The 18,064-nt window shown below is 44.5% G+C and overlaps 1 protein-coding gene across 1 annotated transcript in view; it reads right to left on the reverse strand.

The window, feature by feature from the left end:
* Nucleotides 1-18,064, reverse strand: part of LOC140190472 (potassium voltage-gated channel subfamily KQT member 4-like) — a 112,572-nt gene that overhangs the window by 12,971 nt on the left and 81,537 nt on the right. The window contains exons 11-12 of the mRNA XM_072247086.1: nucleotides 8,691-8,822; nucleotides 1,800-1,935 (exon numbers count right to left, since the gene is read on the reverse strand). Coding sequence (XP_072103187.1) covers nucleotides 1,800-1,935; nucleotides 8,691-8,822 — 268 coding nt within the window. The remainder of the gene's footprint in view (nucleotides 1-1,799; nucleotides 1,936-8,690; nucleotides 8,823-18,064) is intronic.

An 18,064-nucleotide genomic window follows, 5' to 3' on the forward strand; every position in this document is an offset into this window, starting at 1 on the left:
TCTTTGCAAATCTCGCTCCCATTACAGTCCTGTACATCGAAACGCACGGTGAAATGTGTCGCCTGCACCAACAGCCACACAAGCAAATTCAGCCATGACCTTATCCAATGCCGGAACCTGTCCACTCCTTCTCCTGCATGCTTAGTCTAAACATACCTAAGCCCCATTAGGATGGAGCACACGACGAGTGAGGCAGTGTTTGAAGTTCTGTATGTTGGGAAGCAAGGTGAAGCAACACAGAGAGCCCTGAGCCAGTTTGTCCAGATTTATGGTCTTATGGTCTTATGGTCTTGTAATTTCAGAGTCCTGATATCTGTGAGTCTGTGAGTCCAAGGCCTGGGACTCAAGGACTGAAGGTCTCCTGGGGTTAGAAGCCTGCCTGTATGTGAGTGGGACAGTGACGAACGTTTTGCTGCTGTTGTTCTTGTTGTGGTTGTTGTTCTGCAGAACATTGTGGGTATGCTGTGTTGATGCCAGAACGTGTGACGGACCCAATTTACATCGGTGGTGCGCAAGTGGAACAGGTCAAAAGCTTTAAGTTCCTCGGGGTGAATATCACAAATGACCCGACTTGATCCAACCAAGCACAGTCCACTGCCAAGAAGGCCCACCAGCGCCTTTACTTCCTGAGAAAACTAAAGAAGTTTGGCCTGTTCCCTAAAACCCTCACTAATTTTTATAGATGCACCGTAGAAAGCATTCTTCTAGGGTGCATCACAACCTGGTATGGAAGTTGTCCTGTCCAAGACCGGAAGAAGCTGCAGAAGATCGTGAACACAGCACAGCACATCACACAAACCAATCTTCCGTCTGTGGACTCACTTTACACCGCACACTGTCGGAGCAGTGCTGCCAGGATAATCAAGGACATGACCCACCCAGTCAACACACCTCCGGGAGAAGGCTCAGGAGCTTGAAGACTCGTACAGCCAGATTTGGGAATAGCTTCTTTCCAACTGTGATAAGACTGCTGAACGGATCCAGACCCGGATCTGGGCCGTTCTCTCCAAATATCCGGACCTGCCTCTCGGTTTTTTTGCACTACCTTACTTTACATTTTTCTCTTTTCTATTTATGATTTATAATTTAAATTTTTAATATTATCAATTTGTAATCCAGGGATCGGGAAGCACAGAATCAAATATCGCTGTGATGATTGTACGTTCTAGTATCAATCGTTTGGTGACAATAAAGTACACTTTTTTATAAAGTATAAAGATACGTTTGGGCTGTCTCCAGCACGTCCTTCGGCTGTTAACACATTTCACTGAACATTTCGATGCACAGGTGCTGAGTAACTCTGAATCTGAGGGAACATTTCATTAGTGTGTATTTGTCTCTATCAAAGAACCATGCAGAAGGAGGGAAAGGTGAATAGTTTTGGAAGAGCTGCTTGATCCGTTGAATGGAAAGGGAGGTTGCGAACTTAGCTGAATGACAGTAAGAACATCACAGGAACATTCTACCTTCAGTGCAGGGGTCTGATGAGGAATATTGTACATAAGTTACTGGCACTTAAGCTGTGAAATTTCAATCTTCCCTTTTAAAAAATCACTGGTTTGTACCCAGGAACAGAATTAATTTTCCATTCAAGCATGTCACTTTACGTCCATCAACCATGTTTAAAACAGTGAGTACACATGTGGTGGCTTGAGGTGAGGTAGGATCTGCCCTTGCTCAGAACGGGAGCAGTTCAATGCCTGTACTGGGGAGATGCTGCACAGATCCTGGAGGAGTGAGGAGACACACAGAGGTCCAGTCTCATCCACCTCCCCACCCCACCCCACACAATAAATTACCTGCTTCTCCACTTTGACGACACGGCCCATCATGCTCAGCTCGTCAAACAGCTCCAGTTCTGGTGGAGCTTTCTCTCCTTTATCACGCAGCTTCTTTTCTGTCGGCGCCTGACCTTTCCCGATGATTTGGTCGACCCTGTGGAGGCAAAGCATCAGAGCCGACTAAGAACAAGAGTGATCACAGTAAGCCTGTGCTCCTGACTCTTCTCTCAAAGGCATGACAATAGAAATCAAGTCAGAGCAAAGGACCATGTATGCACAACCACGGACTCCAGCACCCCCTCCGTCTACTCTGTCTACACTTCTCGCTGCCTCAGTAAAGCAGCCAGCAAAATCAAAGACTCCACATACTCCAGACGTTCTTTCTTCTCCCATCAGGCAGAAGATAAAAGCAGTTACCCCCCAGGATCAAGGACAGCTTCTATCCCACTGTTATAAGGCTATAGAATGATTCCTTAGTAGGTTACAATGGACTCCTAACCTCAGAGCCTACCTTGCTACGATCTTGACCTTACTGTCCACCTGCTCTGCGATTTCTCTGTAGCTGTTACACTTTATCTGCACTCTCTTACTGATTTACTGTACCTTGTTCTACCGCGATGCACTTGATCTGCATGAATGGTATGCAAGGTAAGTTTTGCGCTATGCCTCAGTACAGACAATAATAAGCAATTCCAGTTCCAAATCACTCCTTACTGTTGCAGCATGCGAAGAGCTGGGAATCTGTAAGCCATTTTCCATCCATTGACATGAGTGGTCAGGAAGCTGTGGGCTAGGTAATAGTGAGGTACCTGCCCAGTGACAATCCAAGGTTTGGAAAAGTCCATTCGAGTCATCGAGTTGGACAGCACAGAAATAGGCCCTTCTGCCTATCGCATCCATTCGACCATAAGATATAGGAGCAGAATTAGGCCATTTGGCCCATCAAGCCTGCTCTGCCATTTCATCATGACTGATCCAATTTCCCTCTCAGCCCTAATCTCCCGCCTTCTCCCCGTATCCCTTCATGCCCTGACCAATCAAGAATCTATCAACCTCTGCCTTAAATATACAGAAAGACTTGGCTTTCATAGCTGCCTGTGGCAAAGAATTCCACAGATTCACCACTCTCTGGCTAAAGAAATTCCTCCTCACCTCTGTTCTAAAAGGACACCCCTCTATTCTGAGGCTGTGTCCACTGATTTTAGACTCTCCCACTGTAGGAAACATCCTCTCCACATCCACTCTATCAAGGTTTTTTACCTTTTGATGGGTTTCAATGAAGTCACCCCTCATTCTTCTGAATTCCAGTGAATACAGGCCTAGAGCCATCAACTGCTCTTCATACGACAAACCATTCAATCCTAGAATCATTTTCATGAAACTCCTTTGAACCCTCTCCAGTTTCAGTACATCCTTTCTAAGATAATGGGCCCAAAACTGCCCACAATACTCCAAGGGAGGCCTCACCAGTGTTTTATAAAGTCACAACATTACAGCCTTGCTTTTATATTCTAGTCCTCTTGAAATGAATACTAACATTGCATTTGCCTTCCTCACCACCGACTCAACCTCCAAATTAACCTTCAAGGAATCTTGCACAAGGACTCCAACGTCCCTTTGCACCTTTTTTTTGTGTTTTCTCTCCACTTAGAAAATAATCAACCATTTTATTTCTTCTACTAATGTGCATGAGCATACACTTCCCAACACAGTATTCCATCTGCCATTTCTTTGCCCATTCTCCTAATCAGTCTAAGTCCTTCTGTAGACTCTCTACTTCCTGAAAACTGCTTGCCCCTCTACCTATCTTTATATCATCTGCAAACTTTGCAACAAAGCCATCAACTCCATCATCCAAATCAGTGACGTATAACATAAAAGGAACCGGTCCCAACACAGACCCTTGTGGAACACAACTAGTCACCGGCAGCCTTTCAGAAAAGGCTCCCTTTATTCCCACTCTTTGCCTGCTGCCAATTAGCCAGTTTTTTATCCATGTTGGAATCTTTCCTGTAATACCATGGGCTCGTAGCTTGTTAAGCAGTCTCATATGTGACACCTTGTCAATGGCCTTCTGAAAATCCAAGTACACAACATCACCCGATTCTCCTTTGTCTATTCTGCTTGTTATTTCTTCAAAGAATTCCAACAGATTTGTCAGGCAAGTTTCTCCCTTGAGGAAACCATACTGATTACAGCCTATCTTATCATGTGCCTCCAAGCACCCTGAGACTTTGTCCTTAATAATCCACTCCAACATCCTCCTAACCACTGAGGTCAGTTTCCTTTTTTCAGTCTCACTTCCTTCTTGAAGAGTGGAGTGACATTAACAATTTTTCAGCCTTCCAGAACCATTCTAGAACCTAGTGATTCTAGAATGATCATTACTAATGCCTCCATGATCTCCTCAGCCACCTCTTTTAGAAGCCTGGAGTACACACCATATGGTCCAGGTGACCTATCTACCTTCAGACCTTTCAGTTTCCCCAAGAACCTTCTGTCCAGTTATGTTAACTTCACACATTTCATGACCCCTGAAACCTGGAAATTCCACCCTAGTGCTAGTGCCTCATGCAAAATACTTATTCAGTTCATCTGCCATTTTCTTGTCCCTGATTACTACCTCTCCAGCATCGTTTTCCAGCGATCTGATATCTACTCTTGCCTCTCTTTTACATTTTATGTATCTGAATAAACTTTTGGTATCCTCTTTAATATTATTGGCTAGGTTACTTTCATATTCTATCTTTACCTTCTTAATAAATTTTTTAGTTGCCTTCTGTTAGTTTTTAAAAGTTTCCCAATCCTCTAACTTCCCATTAATTTTTGCCCTATTATAGCCCTCTCTTTGGCTTTTACATTGTCTTTGACTTCCCTTGTTAGCCACGGTTGTGTGTCCCCTTTCCTTTAGATGACCTCTTTCTCTTAGGGACGTAAATATCTTGTGCCTTCTAAATCGCTTCCAGAAATTCTAGCTATTGCTGCTCTGCTGTCATCTGTGTCAGTGTTCTTTTACAATAAATTCTGGCCAACTCCCCTCTCATGCCCCTGTAATTTTCTTCATTCCACTGTAATACTGATACATCTGACTTTAGCTTCTCCTTCTCAAATTTCAGGGTGAATTCGATCATAGTATGATCACTGGCCCCTAAGGGTTCCTTTACCTTAAGCTCTCTAATCAATTCTGGTTCACTGCACAACACCCAATCCAGAACAGCTGATCCTCCAGTGGGCTCAGCCACTACAAAGCCACTCTAGAAATTCCCCATCCTAGAATCCAGCACCAGCCTGATTTTCCCAGTCTACCTGCATATTGAAATACCCTATGACTATTGTAACATTGCACTTTTGGCATGCATTTTCTATCTCCTGTCATAATTTGTAGGCCACATCCTTCCTACTGTTTGGGGAGGGGGTGTGAGGGTCTGTATAGAACTCCCATGAGGGTCTTCTTACCTTCGCAGTTCCTCAGCTCTATCCACAATGATTCAACACCTTTCAACTCCATGCCGCCTCTTTCTAATGACTTGATTTCATTTTTTACCAGCAGAGCAACACCACCCCCTCTGCCTTCCTGCCTATCCTTTCATTACAATGTGTATCCTTGGACATTAAGCTCCCAGCTATAATCTTCTTTCAGTCATGGTTCAGTGATGCCTACAACATCGTACCTGCCAATTTGTAACTGTGCTGCAAGTTCACCTACATTCAAATACAAAACCTTCAGACCTGTGTTCACACTTTTCGATTTTGTCCGCCTGTCACCTTGCAACCCATCCTGTTGACTGCAATTTTGTCCTATCAACAACCTCTCATTGCCTCTGTTTGTAAACCAGCTACCCCATCTTCAGCACAATCATCTGCCTTTCCAACAGTACTTCTTGCATAGAAATTTTCCTAACTTTGTCTGAGGTCTTACCAACATCTGTCTCCACTAACTGTTCTGGGACTCTGGCTCCTAACCCCCTGCAACTTTAGTTTAAACCCCACCGGGCAGCATTAACAAACCTTCCAGCTAGGATATTAGTCCCCTCCAGTTCAGGTGCAAGCTGTCCCTTCTGTACAGGTCCCGCCTTCCCTGGAAGAGTGCCCAATGATCCAAAAATCTTATGCCCTCCCTCCTACACCAACTCCTTGGCCATGTATTAAACTGTATAATCTTCCTAGTTCTGGCCTTACTAACATATGGCGTGGGTAGCAGTCCTGAGATCACAGTCCTGGAGGTCCTGCCCTTTAACTTAGCACTTAACTCCCTGAACTCCCTATGCAGAACCTTGTCACTTGTCCTACCCATGTCATCGGTACCTACATGGACCACCACTTCTGGCTGTTCACCCACTCACTTAAGAATGCTGAGGACTCAATCTGGACCGTAGCACACAGAAGGCAACATACCATCCTGGAATCTCGTTCTCGCCCACAGAGCCTCCTGTCCATTCCCCTAACTAATGAATCCCCTATCGCCACAGTGTGCCTCTTCTCCCCGCTTCCCTTCTGAGTCACAGAGGCAGACCCAGTGCCAGAGACCTGATCACTGTGACTTTCCTCTGTTAGCTCATCCCCCCGACAGTACCCAAAGTGATATCCTGTTATAGAGGGGGATGGCCACAGGGGTGCTCTGCACTGGCTCTTTAAACCCTTCTCCTTCCTGACTGTCACCCAGTTTCCTGTGTCCTGCACCTTGGGTGTAACTACCTCTCTGTATGTCCTATCTATCACCCCTCAGCCTCTCAAATGATCCAGAGTTCACCCAGTTCCAGCTCCAACTCCTTAACGCGGTTTGTTAAGAGCTGCAGCTGGAAGCACTTCCCGCAGTTGTAGTCGTCAGGGACACTGGACGTCTCCCTGCCTTCCCACATCCTGCAAGAGGAGCATTCCACTATCTCGCCTGGCATCTCTACTATCCTAGCTGAGCAGATATAAAGAAGAGAATGAAAAAAACGAGCTTTTCTTTCCTTTGCTTTCTGTGAGTGAAGCCCCTCTATGCTGAAGAGAGCTTCAAGATCACCACTCTGACTCTGTTCACTCAGAAGACCGCCGCTGTGACGAAGGCTGCTGTGCATGCCCCTGCCTTCCTTTGATTTGTCCTTGCTGATTGATCCCAAATGCTGGTCAAAGCTCTTTCTCACTGACCTGCTGCCTCTCATCCTTGGGCAGTGGACCTAACTGAAGTCTCTTCCTCTCAAAACTTCCAATGTCCGGATTGGCCACTGGTCCGTGCTGATGTGTCTTTATCCTTTACCCTGTAGACCACTTTGTAAACACACCTATTCAGTTGGCAAGGGTGTTCTTGTTACTTTAAGCTCGCCATTCCAGACCGACCTCTCTAACTTTGCCTCCTGCACTGCTCCAGTGACGCCCAGGGTAAACTCAATTAGGCACCTTCCAACAAGGCATTTTGCAGTGCTCAAAACTTAATATGGAACTAAACAGTTTCAGATAACCACTCCCTATATTCCCCAGTCTACATATCTTTCTATTTTAATCTCTGTTTTCCTCTTCTGTCTTTGCCCATGTTTTAAAGTCATTGTTACCCCGACAACTCCAGTCTGCACCAATCACAGACATTCCCTCTGTTCTTCCCACCTCAGAACGCGGTTGCCTCCTCACTTTTCCAGTTCTGATGAAGGATCATTGGCCTCAGACGCTGACTTACCCTCTCTCCTCATGGACGCTGACCTGCATGGTCTGGTTTCAGATTCTGTGCACTTGGAGTATTCTGCTGCAAATGTGATTCAGTGCACGTGGCAATGGCTTGAGAATGACACGAAGAGTGAATGGCTTCACTGTGATATGGCTTGTTTTGAATCAGTCTTGGACATGTCTTGTGAATTGAGTAAACAGGGGAACAATAAGGCTTTAAATTAAATTGGTGGGAGAGGGAGGGTTCTGGTTCGGGTAATATAGAAAGAAATGATAGTGGATTGTGTAATGATAACCAGAGTTTATCAGGATAGGGTGGAACACAGGAACAGGAAAGAGCACAGGGGTATTACAGCCAAAGTAAAGAAACTAGTAAAAATCTCTTCACCCTATTGGCATGAGGAATTTGTAGCAAGGTGGAAGAACGATGGGATTAGAAATAAATGGATCTAATCTATTAGTCCCCATTACACAGACCTTGTTAAAATGTAGCTAAGTCTGGGAAAGAACTATTCCAGGCAAATTAACTTTGAGAAGGTGGAAAGGGAGGCTGGAGGCGGGGGGAGCTCTCCTGATAATAAAGAAAGAACAAAGGCAAGAAAATAGTGTGATCTTCCGTGAGCAAATCAAGAAATAAAACTGGTCTGTGCAAAGTTAAAGGAAAGCAGGGCACAGAAAACATTAGCGGTCTCCTGCAGGTCTCCAAACAGTGGGAGTAGCACAGGGCATGGTATAAATCAGGGGCTTAGTGGTGTTTGTAACATGTAATACCTGTATTATCTTTGTTAATGTAAATGTATATAGCAATTAAATTTGATAAGGTTCTTATAACATACTGATAGGGAACTTAAAACTTTAATTTGGTGATGGGCAAATCACATCAGCAACAATAGTGTGAGTAGAAGGAAAAATTCATATAGTGTAAAGAAGCTGTTTTGTTTTTACAGCAGTGTTTTGAGGAATTCCTGAGGGAACCGGCTATTTTATTACAAGTTCTTATGCCTGTATTTAAATCTCTTCAAGACCAGGTCTCCTTATTTTCCAAAACTGCTCTTGACCAGTTCTTTCACATTAAAGGTATTCCAGTAGCCAGAGTCCATGGAGTTGTGGCAGGTTACTGCCTGTGGAACCACCTGTAGTGGTGTAGAAAGGCAATGGAAGGCGAAAACTGCCACCAAAGCAGGACTAGCCCCTGTGCCAAACGAAGCGTGCAAGCCAGTTCCCTGAGACCTGAGGTGCTGACTCAGAAGGCGACGCTTGACTGACCTGGACTGGAGGCTCTTGATCCGGCCCAACATGTCCAAGTGTCCTGCAGAGTATTGTTCTATCACATCTTTGACATCGTACGGCCGCAAGGTCTCTTTAAATTTCCTCTTTGCTACCAGGAATTTCAGAATCCTAGAGGAGAAACGTGGGAAAAAGCGTTAGGGCAACTCAAACAGTGGATGGATTAATGCCTGCTGTGTAGTGTGAGTTAATGTATAATCCCAACAGAGTAGCCAAGGCTATGAGCCGAGAAGAATTATCTTTACTTGTTCTGAGACAACCCGTTTTCTGTCCTTGTTTCATCCCACAGTCATTCGGTTGTTGACAATAACTCACTCAACATAACTGCTGCACCATTATTGAGACTTTGTGGGAGGATTTGCATGTTTGAATGGAGTGGTGACAGACATCTTTGGTATTATCAGAAGCTAGGGTGCAATACCAGGAAAATACTCTATATTCAATTAATATGGACATATAATCAGAACTAGGAACGAGAGAGAGTTTTTGTACTTTTTATACTGACTGCAAACCACAGGCACGTTCACAACCCATAATGATTTATTTGATCAAGTCGGAGTTAATCATTCACGAAGATGAAGATAGTTTATTTTATTAAGGCTGTCATTACCATGTTGGTAATTCATAGGTCAAAAGGATGAGGGTGTTTCTAAATCGAGTAACCGCAGATGCAGTTGTTCCATTATTCAAGAACAGCTCTAAGAATAAGTCGAGAAGTTAGGCTGAAGAGCCTGACATTAGGTGTGGGTAAATTATTGGAAGGTGGAGATGTGATATTTAAGTACTTGGATAGGCAAGGCCTGAATAGAGACAGTTACCATGGCTTTGTGCATAGCAGTTATCTCTAACCAATCATATAGACTTTCTTTAGGATGTTACCAGGAACGACAATGGACCACGTTTACACAGACTTCAGCAAAGCCTTTGGCACACAGGACGAAGGAGTAAATCAGGTTCAACACAGGCTTAGTGGGAGAAGCCAGAGAGCGGGAGTAGATTTTTGACTAGAGGTCTATGACCAGTGGTGTGGCACAGGGACTGGCACTGGTTCTGTTGTTGCTTGGCATCTACATCAATGATCTGCATGATAATGGGAAACTGGATCAGATCTGGGAATATACATCCATAATTCATTGAAAGTGGCACCACAGGTAGATAGAGTGGTAAGGAGAACCTTTATAAATCAGAGTATTGAGCACAGGAGCTGGGATGTTGTACAGGATGTTGGTGAGCCCAAATCTGGAATATTATTTGGTTCTGCTCACCTGCCTACAGGAACGGTATCAATAAGATTGAAAGAATAAAGAGAAAATTTACCAGGATGTTGCAGGGACTTGAGGACATGAGTTATGGGGAAGGATTGAATAGGTTAGCACTTTATTCTCTGTAGCGTAGAAGAATGAGGGGAGATTCGATAGAGGTATACAAAATGATGAGGGGTATAGATAGGGTAAATACAAGCAGGCTTTTTCACTGAGGTTGGGTGAGACTAGAACTAGTCATAGGTTAAAGGTGAAAGGTGAAATATTTAAAGGGAACCAGAGGAAGAAACTTCTTCACTTAGAGGGTGGTGAGAGTGTGGAATGAGCTGGTGGATGAGGGTTTGATTTCAATATTTAAAGGAAGTTTGAGTGTCCATGAGGTGGTGTATGGAGGGCTATGGTGGATTGATGGGACTAATCAGATGAGAGTTCAGCACAGACAAGATGGGCCAAATGACCTGCTTCTGTTCGGCTGCACTCTATGACTCTATAGCTCAATTCTGGGAATCTGAAATAACAACACAAAATGTTGGATGTACTAAGGTGGGTCAGGCAGCACCTGTGCAAAGAGAGAAAGAGTTAGTGTTTCCATTGTAGAGAAGGGCTTCAACCTTAAACACTTCCACTCATGTTGCTTGACCCGGTGAATGTTTCCCGCAGTTTCAAGAACATTTCTTGTATTGAGGACAGAAGCTGTCTGGTACACATGCACAGCTGAAGTGGAATTGTGGTGGTTCAGTCCACGGACAGAATGCATAGAAAGAGGCCACATGAATTAGAATGCGTTGGTCCAATGCATCCCATCTGTCGTACTCCTATTCGCTCTCCATGCGTGTTCATGTTTCTCTTTCCCAAGCAATGATTAAATTCCTTGCTAAAATAATTTATTTGGCCTGATTTGACACATTTGTGCTGAAACATACCATTGTCTGGATTAAGAGCTCTTGTGTTTAATCTGCTTTACAAGTTAATGAATGATTTTAAATCTGCACCCTAAGAAGGAACACTATTTCTTCTTGATTTCCCTTCGGAATTGTAATGTGCAATATGGTGACCTATTGACTCCGGTATACCGTAAAGACCATATAGACGTAGGAGCAGAATTAGGCTGTTTGGCCCATCAAGTCTGCTCTGCCATTCAATCACAGCTAATCCTTTTTTTTGCTCCTCACGCCATTTCCCAGCCTTCTCCCTGTAACCTTTGACGTCATGTCCAAACAAGAACCCATCAATCTCTACCTTAAATATACCCAGCGACCTGGCCTCCACAGCTGCATGTGGCAACAAATTCCACAAATTCATCACCCTTTGGCTAAAGAAATTTCTCCGCATTCCCATTTTAAAAAAAGGCGCCCCTTTCTCTTGAGGCTGTGCCCTCTTGTCCTAAACTCACCCTCCACGGGAAACATCCTTTCCACATCTACACTGTCTAGGACTTTCAACATTCAAAAGATTTCAATTAGATTCCCCCTTATCCTTCTAAATTCCAGCAAGTACAGACCCAGAGCCATCATGTTCCTCATATGATAACCCTTTCATACCTGGAATCATCCTTGTGAACCTCCTCTGGACCCTCTCCAATGCCAGCACATCTTTTCTAAGATGAGGAGCCCAAAACTATTCACAATACTCACCAGTGCCTTATAAAGCCTCAGCATCACAACCTTGCCTCTAGACCTCTTGAAATGAGTGAAAACATTGCATTTGCCTTCCTCACCACCGACTCAACCTGCAAATTAACCTTTAGGGTGTCTGCACAAGGACTCCAAAATCCCTTTGTATCTCAGATTTTTGGATTATCTCCTCGTTTAGAAAATAGTCCACACATTTATTTCTACTACCAAAGTGCATAACCATGCATTTTCTAATATTTCATTTGCCATTTTCTTGCCCAGTCTCCTAATCTGTCTAAGTCCTTCAGCATCCTACCTGTTTCTTCAACACTACCTGTCCCTCCACCAATCTTCGTATCATCTGCAGACCTGGCAACAAAGCCATCTATTCCATCATCTAAATCATTTACATACATCATAAAAAGCACAGGTCCCAACCGACCCCTGTGGAACACCACTAGTCACTGGCAGTCAACCAGACAAGGAGTCTTTTATTCCCACACACTGCCTCCTACCAATCAGCCAATACTCTAACCATGTTAGTAACTTTCCTGAAATACCATGGGCTCTTAACAGTCTCATGTGTGGTACCTTGTCAAAGGCCTTCTGAAAGTCCAAATATACAGCATTCACTGCATCCCCTTTATCTATCCTACTTGTAATCTCCTCAAAGAATTACAACAAGTTCATTAGGCAGGATTTTTCCTTAAGGAAACTATCCTATCTTGTCTTGACTCACCAAGTACTCCATCACTTCGTCCTTAACATTGACTCTTCCCAACCACTGGGGACAGACTAATGTCTATAATTTCCTTTATGCTGCCTTCCTCCTTTCTTAAAGAGTGGAGTGACATCTGTAATTTTCCTTTCCTCTGGCACCATGCCAGAGTCCAATGATTTCTGAAAGATCATTGCTAATGCTGCCACAATCTCTAACGCTACCTCTTTCAGAACCCGAGGGTGCAGTTCATCTGGTCTGGGTGACTTATGTACCTTTAGGTCTTTCAGCTTGGCCAGGTTCGAGTAGGTCAGGCCGATAGCCTGCCTGAGACTTGGGTAAAAGAACCTGGACAAAGGAGATCCCATCAAAACATGATCTCTCATATCACATGAATGTTTATGACATTGAAGAGGCCATTTGGCCTGTAGAGTCTGTGCTGACTTTCAGAGCAATCCCATCAATCTCATTTCCCCATTTATTTCTCAGTGACCTATCATCCCCCAATGCGCCTCTATCATCTTCTCCAGATCCTCCTCTTACCCATCTACACGAGGGAACATTTTCAATGGCCAGCCGAGCCTTTGGGATGTGGCAGGAAACCACCTGGACACAGGGAGAGCGTGCAAACTTCTCACTGCCAACGCTGGAGGCCAGGAATGCCCCCGGATAGTTGGATCAGCCATGCATCAATACTACCTGCTGCAGCACCGTACTGCGCACCCACCCACCCCCTGTACCACGCCTGAAGAAATAAATATGGAAAGGCTTGCAGTTATATACTGACCACACCTTCGATTCACTCCAATATCTTACCGACAAGGACATCTCCTTAACTATACTATAGGAAGCAGATAACCAGTGTGTACGCAGGAAGTTTTGACAAAGTGACCGTGATCAAAGAAGTTGATCTTTGACCCTGTTGAGAATGGAATAAAAACTGGGCAGAATTCCTAATCATTTGCTTTCTAAACTTGTTTTCATCAGATGGAACATCCACAATCTAACACAATGTTTATTTTTGTTGGGACACGCTGATGAAAATCGAGTGATTCCTGCTGTTGTGATGAGGCTTGTGTTTCAGAATTCCTTGTCTGACACTGCAGCAGTACTTACAGGAGGGGTGGCTAACTCCTGTACATTAACTTGGACAAGCTGTTGTACAGTGAAGGGCTGGGCTGCACAATTAGAGACATTGACCAACTAATGTCCCAGACAAGCTATGGATTGTGAAGTGTTTAATTAGTTATTGAGATACAGCATGGAACAGGCCATTCGGGCCCTGCAAGCCCCGATTTAACCCAAGCCCAATCATGGGACAATTTAGATTATGAAGACACGTAGTCCTCTTTTATTGTCATTTAATAATGCATGCATTAAGAAATGATACAATATTTCCTCCGGTGTGATATCACAAAACACAGGACAGACCAAGACTGAAAAAACTGACAAAACCAAATAATTATAACATATAGTTACAACAGTGCAACAATACCATAACTTGATGAAGAAGTCCATGAGCACAGTAAAAGTTCAAAGTCTCTCAAATGTCCCACATCTCACGCAGATGGGAGAAGGAAGAAAAACTCTCCCTGCCATGCCTACCCCAGTCCGACTCTGAGTCATCCAAAAACTTCAAGCTCTGATCAGCTCTCCAACACCGAGTGCTGAGCGCCATCTCTGTCCGAACGATTCGACTTCAACCTCGGTCGTCAACAGCAGGCAAAGCCGGGGATTTTGAGGCCTACCCTCCGAAAGATTCCCGACCATGCAGCATACTTACATTGGTAATTTCGCAGGTAACTTACATTGACCAATTAACCTACCAACAAGTACGTCTTTGCTGTGGTCATGTGGTCACGGAGGAAACGTAAAACACCTTACAGGCGGCGGTGGGATTTGAACCCTGGTCGCTAGTACTGTAAACCGTTGTGCTAGCCGCTACACTACCATGCAAGCAATGAAGGAGATATGTAAGGGGACAATGAAGGCAATGTGTAAGGCTGGTGATGTCACGTTGCTTAAGATCAAACAAAAACTACTGAGTGAGGAGCTGTTGGATAAAGTTCTCAGAGCTATTTCACTTACAGAGACGAACCTGCCATATTGAAGCAATGTGTAGAAGCAAAAACCAGGTGATGGAAGATTTTTAAAGTATATTTAATCTCCTCAGCTAGTGCATCACTCCAGTAAAATAAAAGCAGAAAATGCTCAAAACTCAGCAGGTCAGGCAGCATATGTGGAGAGGGAAATAGACTGAATGTTCCTGTTTAAACACTCCTCCTCAGAACTGATGCAGGATTGGCTACCTGAGATGTGGTCAGTGGACCATTGAGACAGGGGTGGAGGAATGGAAAGATGAACTGGTCACTCACTAAGAGTCATGCTTGGGAAGTAGCAGGGATACAGCTGTGTGTGTGGGTGGGGGTCATTTTGTGGTTGGAAGGGTAGAGGGAAAGGGAGAGGTATCCCAATGTCAGTCATAGAGTCGTAGAGAGCTACAGCACAGAAACAGGCCCTTCAGCCCATTTAGTTGTTGGTGAGCTGCTAGCCTGCCTAGTCCCATCAACCCGCACCTGGAGCATAGTCCTTCGTACCTCGCCATCCCATGTACTTATCCAAACTTCTCTTAACTGTTGCAATTAAACCCGCATCTACCACTTTTGCTGCAGCTCGTTCCGCACTTACGGTTAGTGAATTGTAGGCACGCTAGTTTGGTGTCAGAAGTGTGGCGACACTTGCCCAGTACAACCCATGCTGATTTGATCTGATATGAACAACGTATTTCGCTGCATGTTTTGATGTACATGTGAGAAATAAAGCCAAAGCATTTTAAAAAATCTTCCAATTAACCTACCAGCCTACGTGCCTTTGGGATGTGGGAGGGAAACTGGAGCACCCAAGGAAACGCAGTGGTCAGAGGGAGAATGTGTGAATTCCACGCAGAGGGCAGTGGAGCTGAGGACTGAATACAGGCCACTGATAGTGACTTGATTAGATGATATATGTTGAACATCATATCCTGAAGTGGGGGAAGGAGAACAGCCAGAGGTCATGGTACATATTGGTACCAATGACAGGTAGGGAAAGGGGGAGGTCCTGAAAACAGACTATAGGGAATGAGGGAGGAAGTTGAGAAGCAGGACCTCAAAGGTAGTAACCTCAGGATTACTGCCTGTGCCACATGACAGTGAGTATAGGAATAGAATGAGGTGGAGGATAAATGCCTGGCTGAGGGATTGGAGCAGGGGGCAGTGATTCAGATTTGTGGATCATTGGGACCTCTTTTGGGGCAGGCGTGATCAATACATTAAGGATGGGTTCCACATGAATCCGAAGGGGACCAATATCCTGGCAGGGAGGTTTGCTAAGACTGTTGGGGTGAGTTTAAACTAGAATTGCTGGGGTCTGGGAATCGAACTGAAGAGACAGAAGAAGGGATGGTTGGCTCACAAATAGAGAAAGCTTGGAGACAGTGTGTGAGGGAGGATAGGCAGGTGATAGAGAAGGGATGTGCTCAGACTGATGGTTTGAGATGTGTCTATTTTAATGCAAGGAGTATCATGATAAAAGCGGATGAGCTTAGAGCGTGTATCAGTACTTGGAGCTATGACGTTGTGGCCATTACAGAGACTTGGATGGCTCAGGGGCAGGAATGGTTACTGAGAGTGCCAGGCTTTAGATGTTTCAGAAAGGACAGGGAGGGAGGCGAAAGAGGTGGGGGTGTAGCACTGCTGATCAGAGATAGTGTCACAGCTGCAGAAAAAGAGGGTCATGGAGGGATTGTCCACTGAGTCTCTGTGGGTGGAAGTTAGAAATGGAAAGGGGTCAATAACTCTACTGGGTGTTTTTTACAGACCACCCAGTAGTAACAGGGACATTGAGGAGCAGATAGGGAGACAGATTCTGGAAAGGTGTAATAATAACAGGGTTGGTGTGGTGGGAGATTTTAATTTCCCGAATATTGATTGGCATCTACCTCGAGTGAGGAGTTTAGATGGGGTGGAGTTTATTAGGTGTGCTCAGGAAGGTTTCCTGACACAATATGTAGATAAGCCTACAAGAGGAGAGGCTGTACTTGATCTGGTATTGGGAAATTAACCTGCTCAGGTGTCAGGTCTCTCAGTGGGAGAGCATTTTGGAGATAGTGATCACAATTCTATCTCCTTTGCCATAGCATTGGAGAGGGATAGGAACAGACAAGTTAGGAAAGCATTTAATTGGAGTAAGGGGAAATATGAAGCCATCAGGCAGGAACTTGGAAGCATAAATTGGGAACAGATGTTCTCAGGGAAATGTACAGCAGAAATATGGCAAATATTCAGGGGATATTTGAATGGCGTTCTGCATAGGTACGTTCCAATGAGACAGGGAAAGGATAGTAGTGTACAGGAACTGTTGGGTACAAAGGCTGTTGAAAATCTAGTCAAGAAGAAAAGAAAAGCTTACGAAAGGTTTAAAAAACTAGAGATCTAGAAGATTATAAGGCTAGCAGGAAGGAGCTTAAGAAAGAAATTAGGAGAGCCAGAAGGGGCCATGAGAGGGCCTTAATGAGCAGGATTAAGGAAAACCCCAAGGCATTCTACAAGTATGTGAGGAGCAAGAGGATAAGACGTGACAGAATAGGACCAATCAAGTGTGACAGTGGAAAAGTGTGTACGGAACCGGAGGCGATAGCAGAGGTACTTAATGAATACTTTGCTTCCGATTTCACTACGGAAAAGGATCTTGGCGATTGTAGGGATGACTTACAGCTGATTGAAAAGATTGAGCATATAAATATTAAAAAAGAGGATGTGCTAGAGCTTTTGGAAAGCATCAAGTTGGATAAGTCTTCGGGACTGGACGGGATATATCCCAGGCTACTGTGGGAGGTGAGGGAGGATATTGTTGAGCCTCTGGCAATGATCTTTGCATCATCAATGCAGACGGGGGAGGTTCTGGAGGATTGGAGGGTTGCAGATGTTGTTCCCTGAGAGGCAGGACTCACGAACATTTGGAGAGGCATAATAAGATTAGGAATAGTCAGCATGGTTTTGTCAAAGGCAGGTCGTGCCTTACGAGCTTGATTGATTTTTTTGAGGATGTGACTAAACACATTGATTAAGGTAGAGCAGTAGATGTGGTGTATATGGATTTCAGCAAGGCATTTGATAAGGTACCCCATGCAAGGCTTATTGAGACAGCAAGGAAGCATGGGATCCAAGGGGACCTTGCTTTGTGGATTCAGAATTGGCTTGCCCATAGAAGGCAAAGAGTGGTTGTAGATGGGTCATATTCTACACTACATGGAGGTCAGTGACCAGTGGTCTGCCTCAGGGATCTGTTCTGGGACCTCTACTCTTTGTGATTTTTATAAATGACCTGGATGAGGAAGTAGAGGGATGGGTTAGTAAATTTGCTGATGACACAAAGGTTGGGGGTGTTGTGGATAATGTGGAGGGCTGTCAGAGGTTACAGCGGGACATCGATAGGATCCAAAACTGGGCTGAGAAATAGCAGATGACGTTCAACCCAGATAGGCATGAGGTGGTTAGTTTTGGTAGGTCAAATATGATGGCAGAATATAGTATTAATCGTAAGAGCCCTGGCAGTGTGGAGGATCAGAGGGATCTTGGGGTCCGAGTCCATAGGACACTCAAAGCTGCTACACAGGTTGACTGTGTGGTTAAGAAGGCAAATGGTGCATTGGCTTTCATCAACTGTGGGATTGAGTTTAAGAGCCGAGAGGTAATGTTACAGCTACGAGGGGTGATTGAT

The sequence above is a fragment of the Mobula birostris genome, chromosome 30 (genome assembly GCF_030028105.1).
Source record: "Mobula birostris isolate sMobBir1 chromosome 30, sMobBir1.hap1, whole genome shotgun sequence".
Classification (NCBI taxonomy): Eukaryota; Metazoa; Chordata; class Chondrichthyes; order Myliobatiformes; family Myliobatidae; genus Mobula; species Mobula birostris.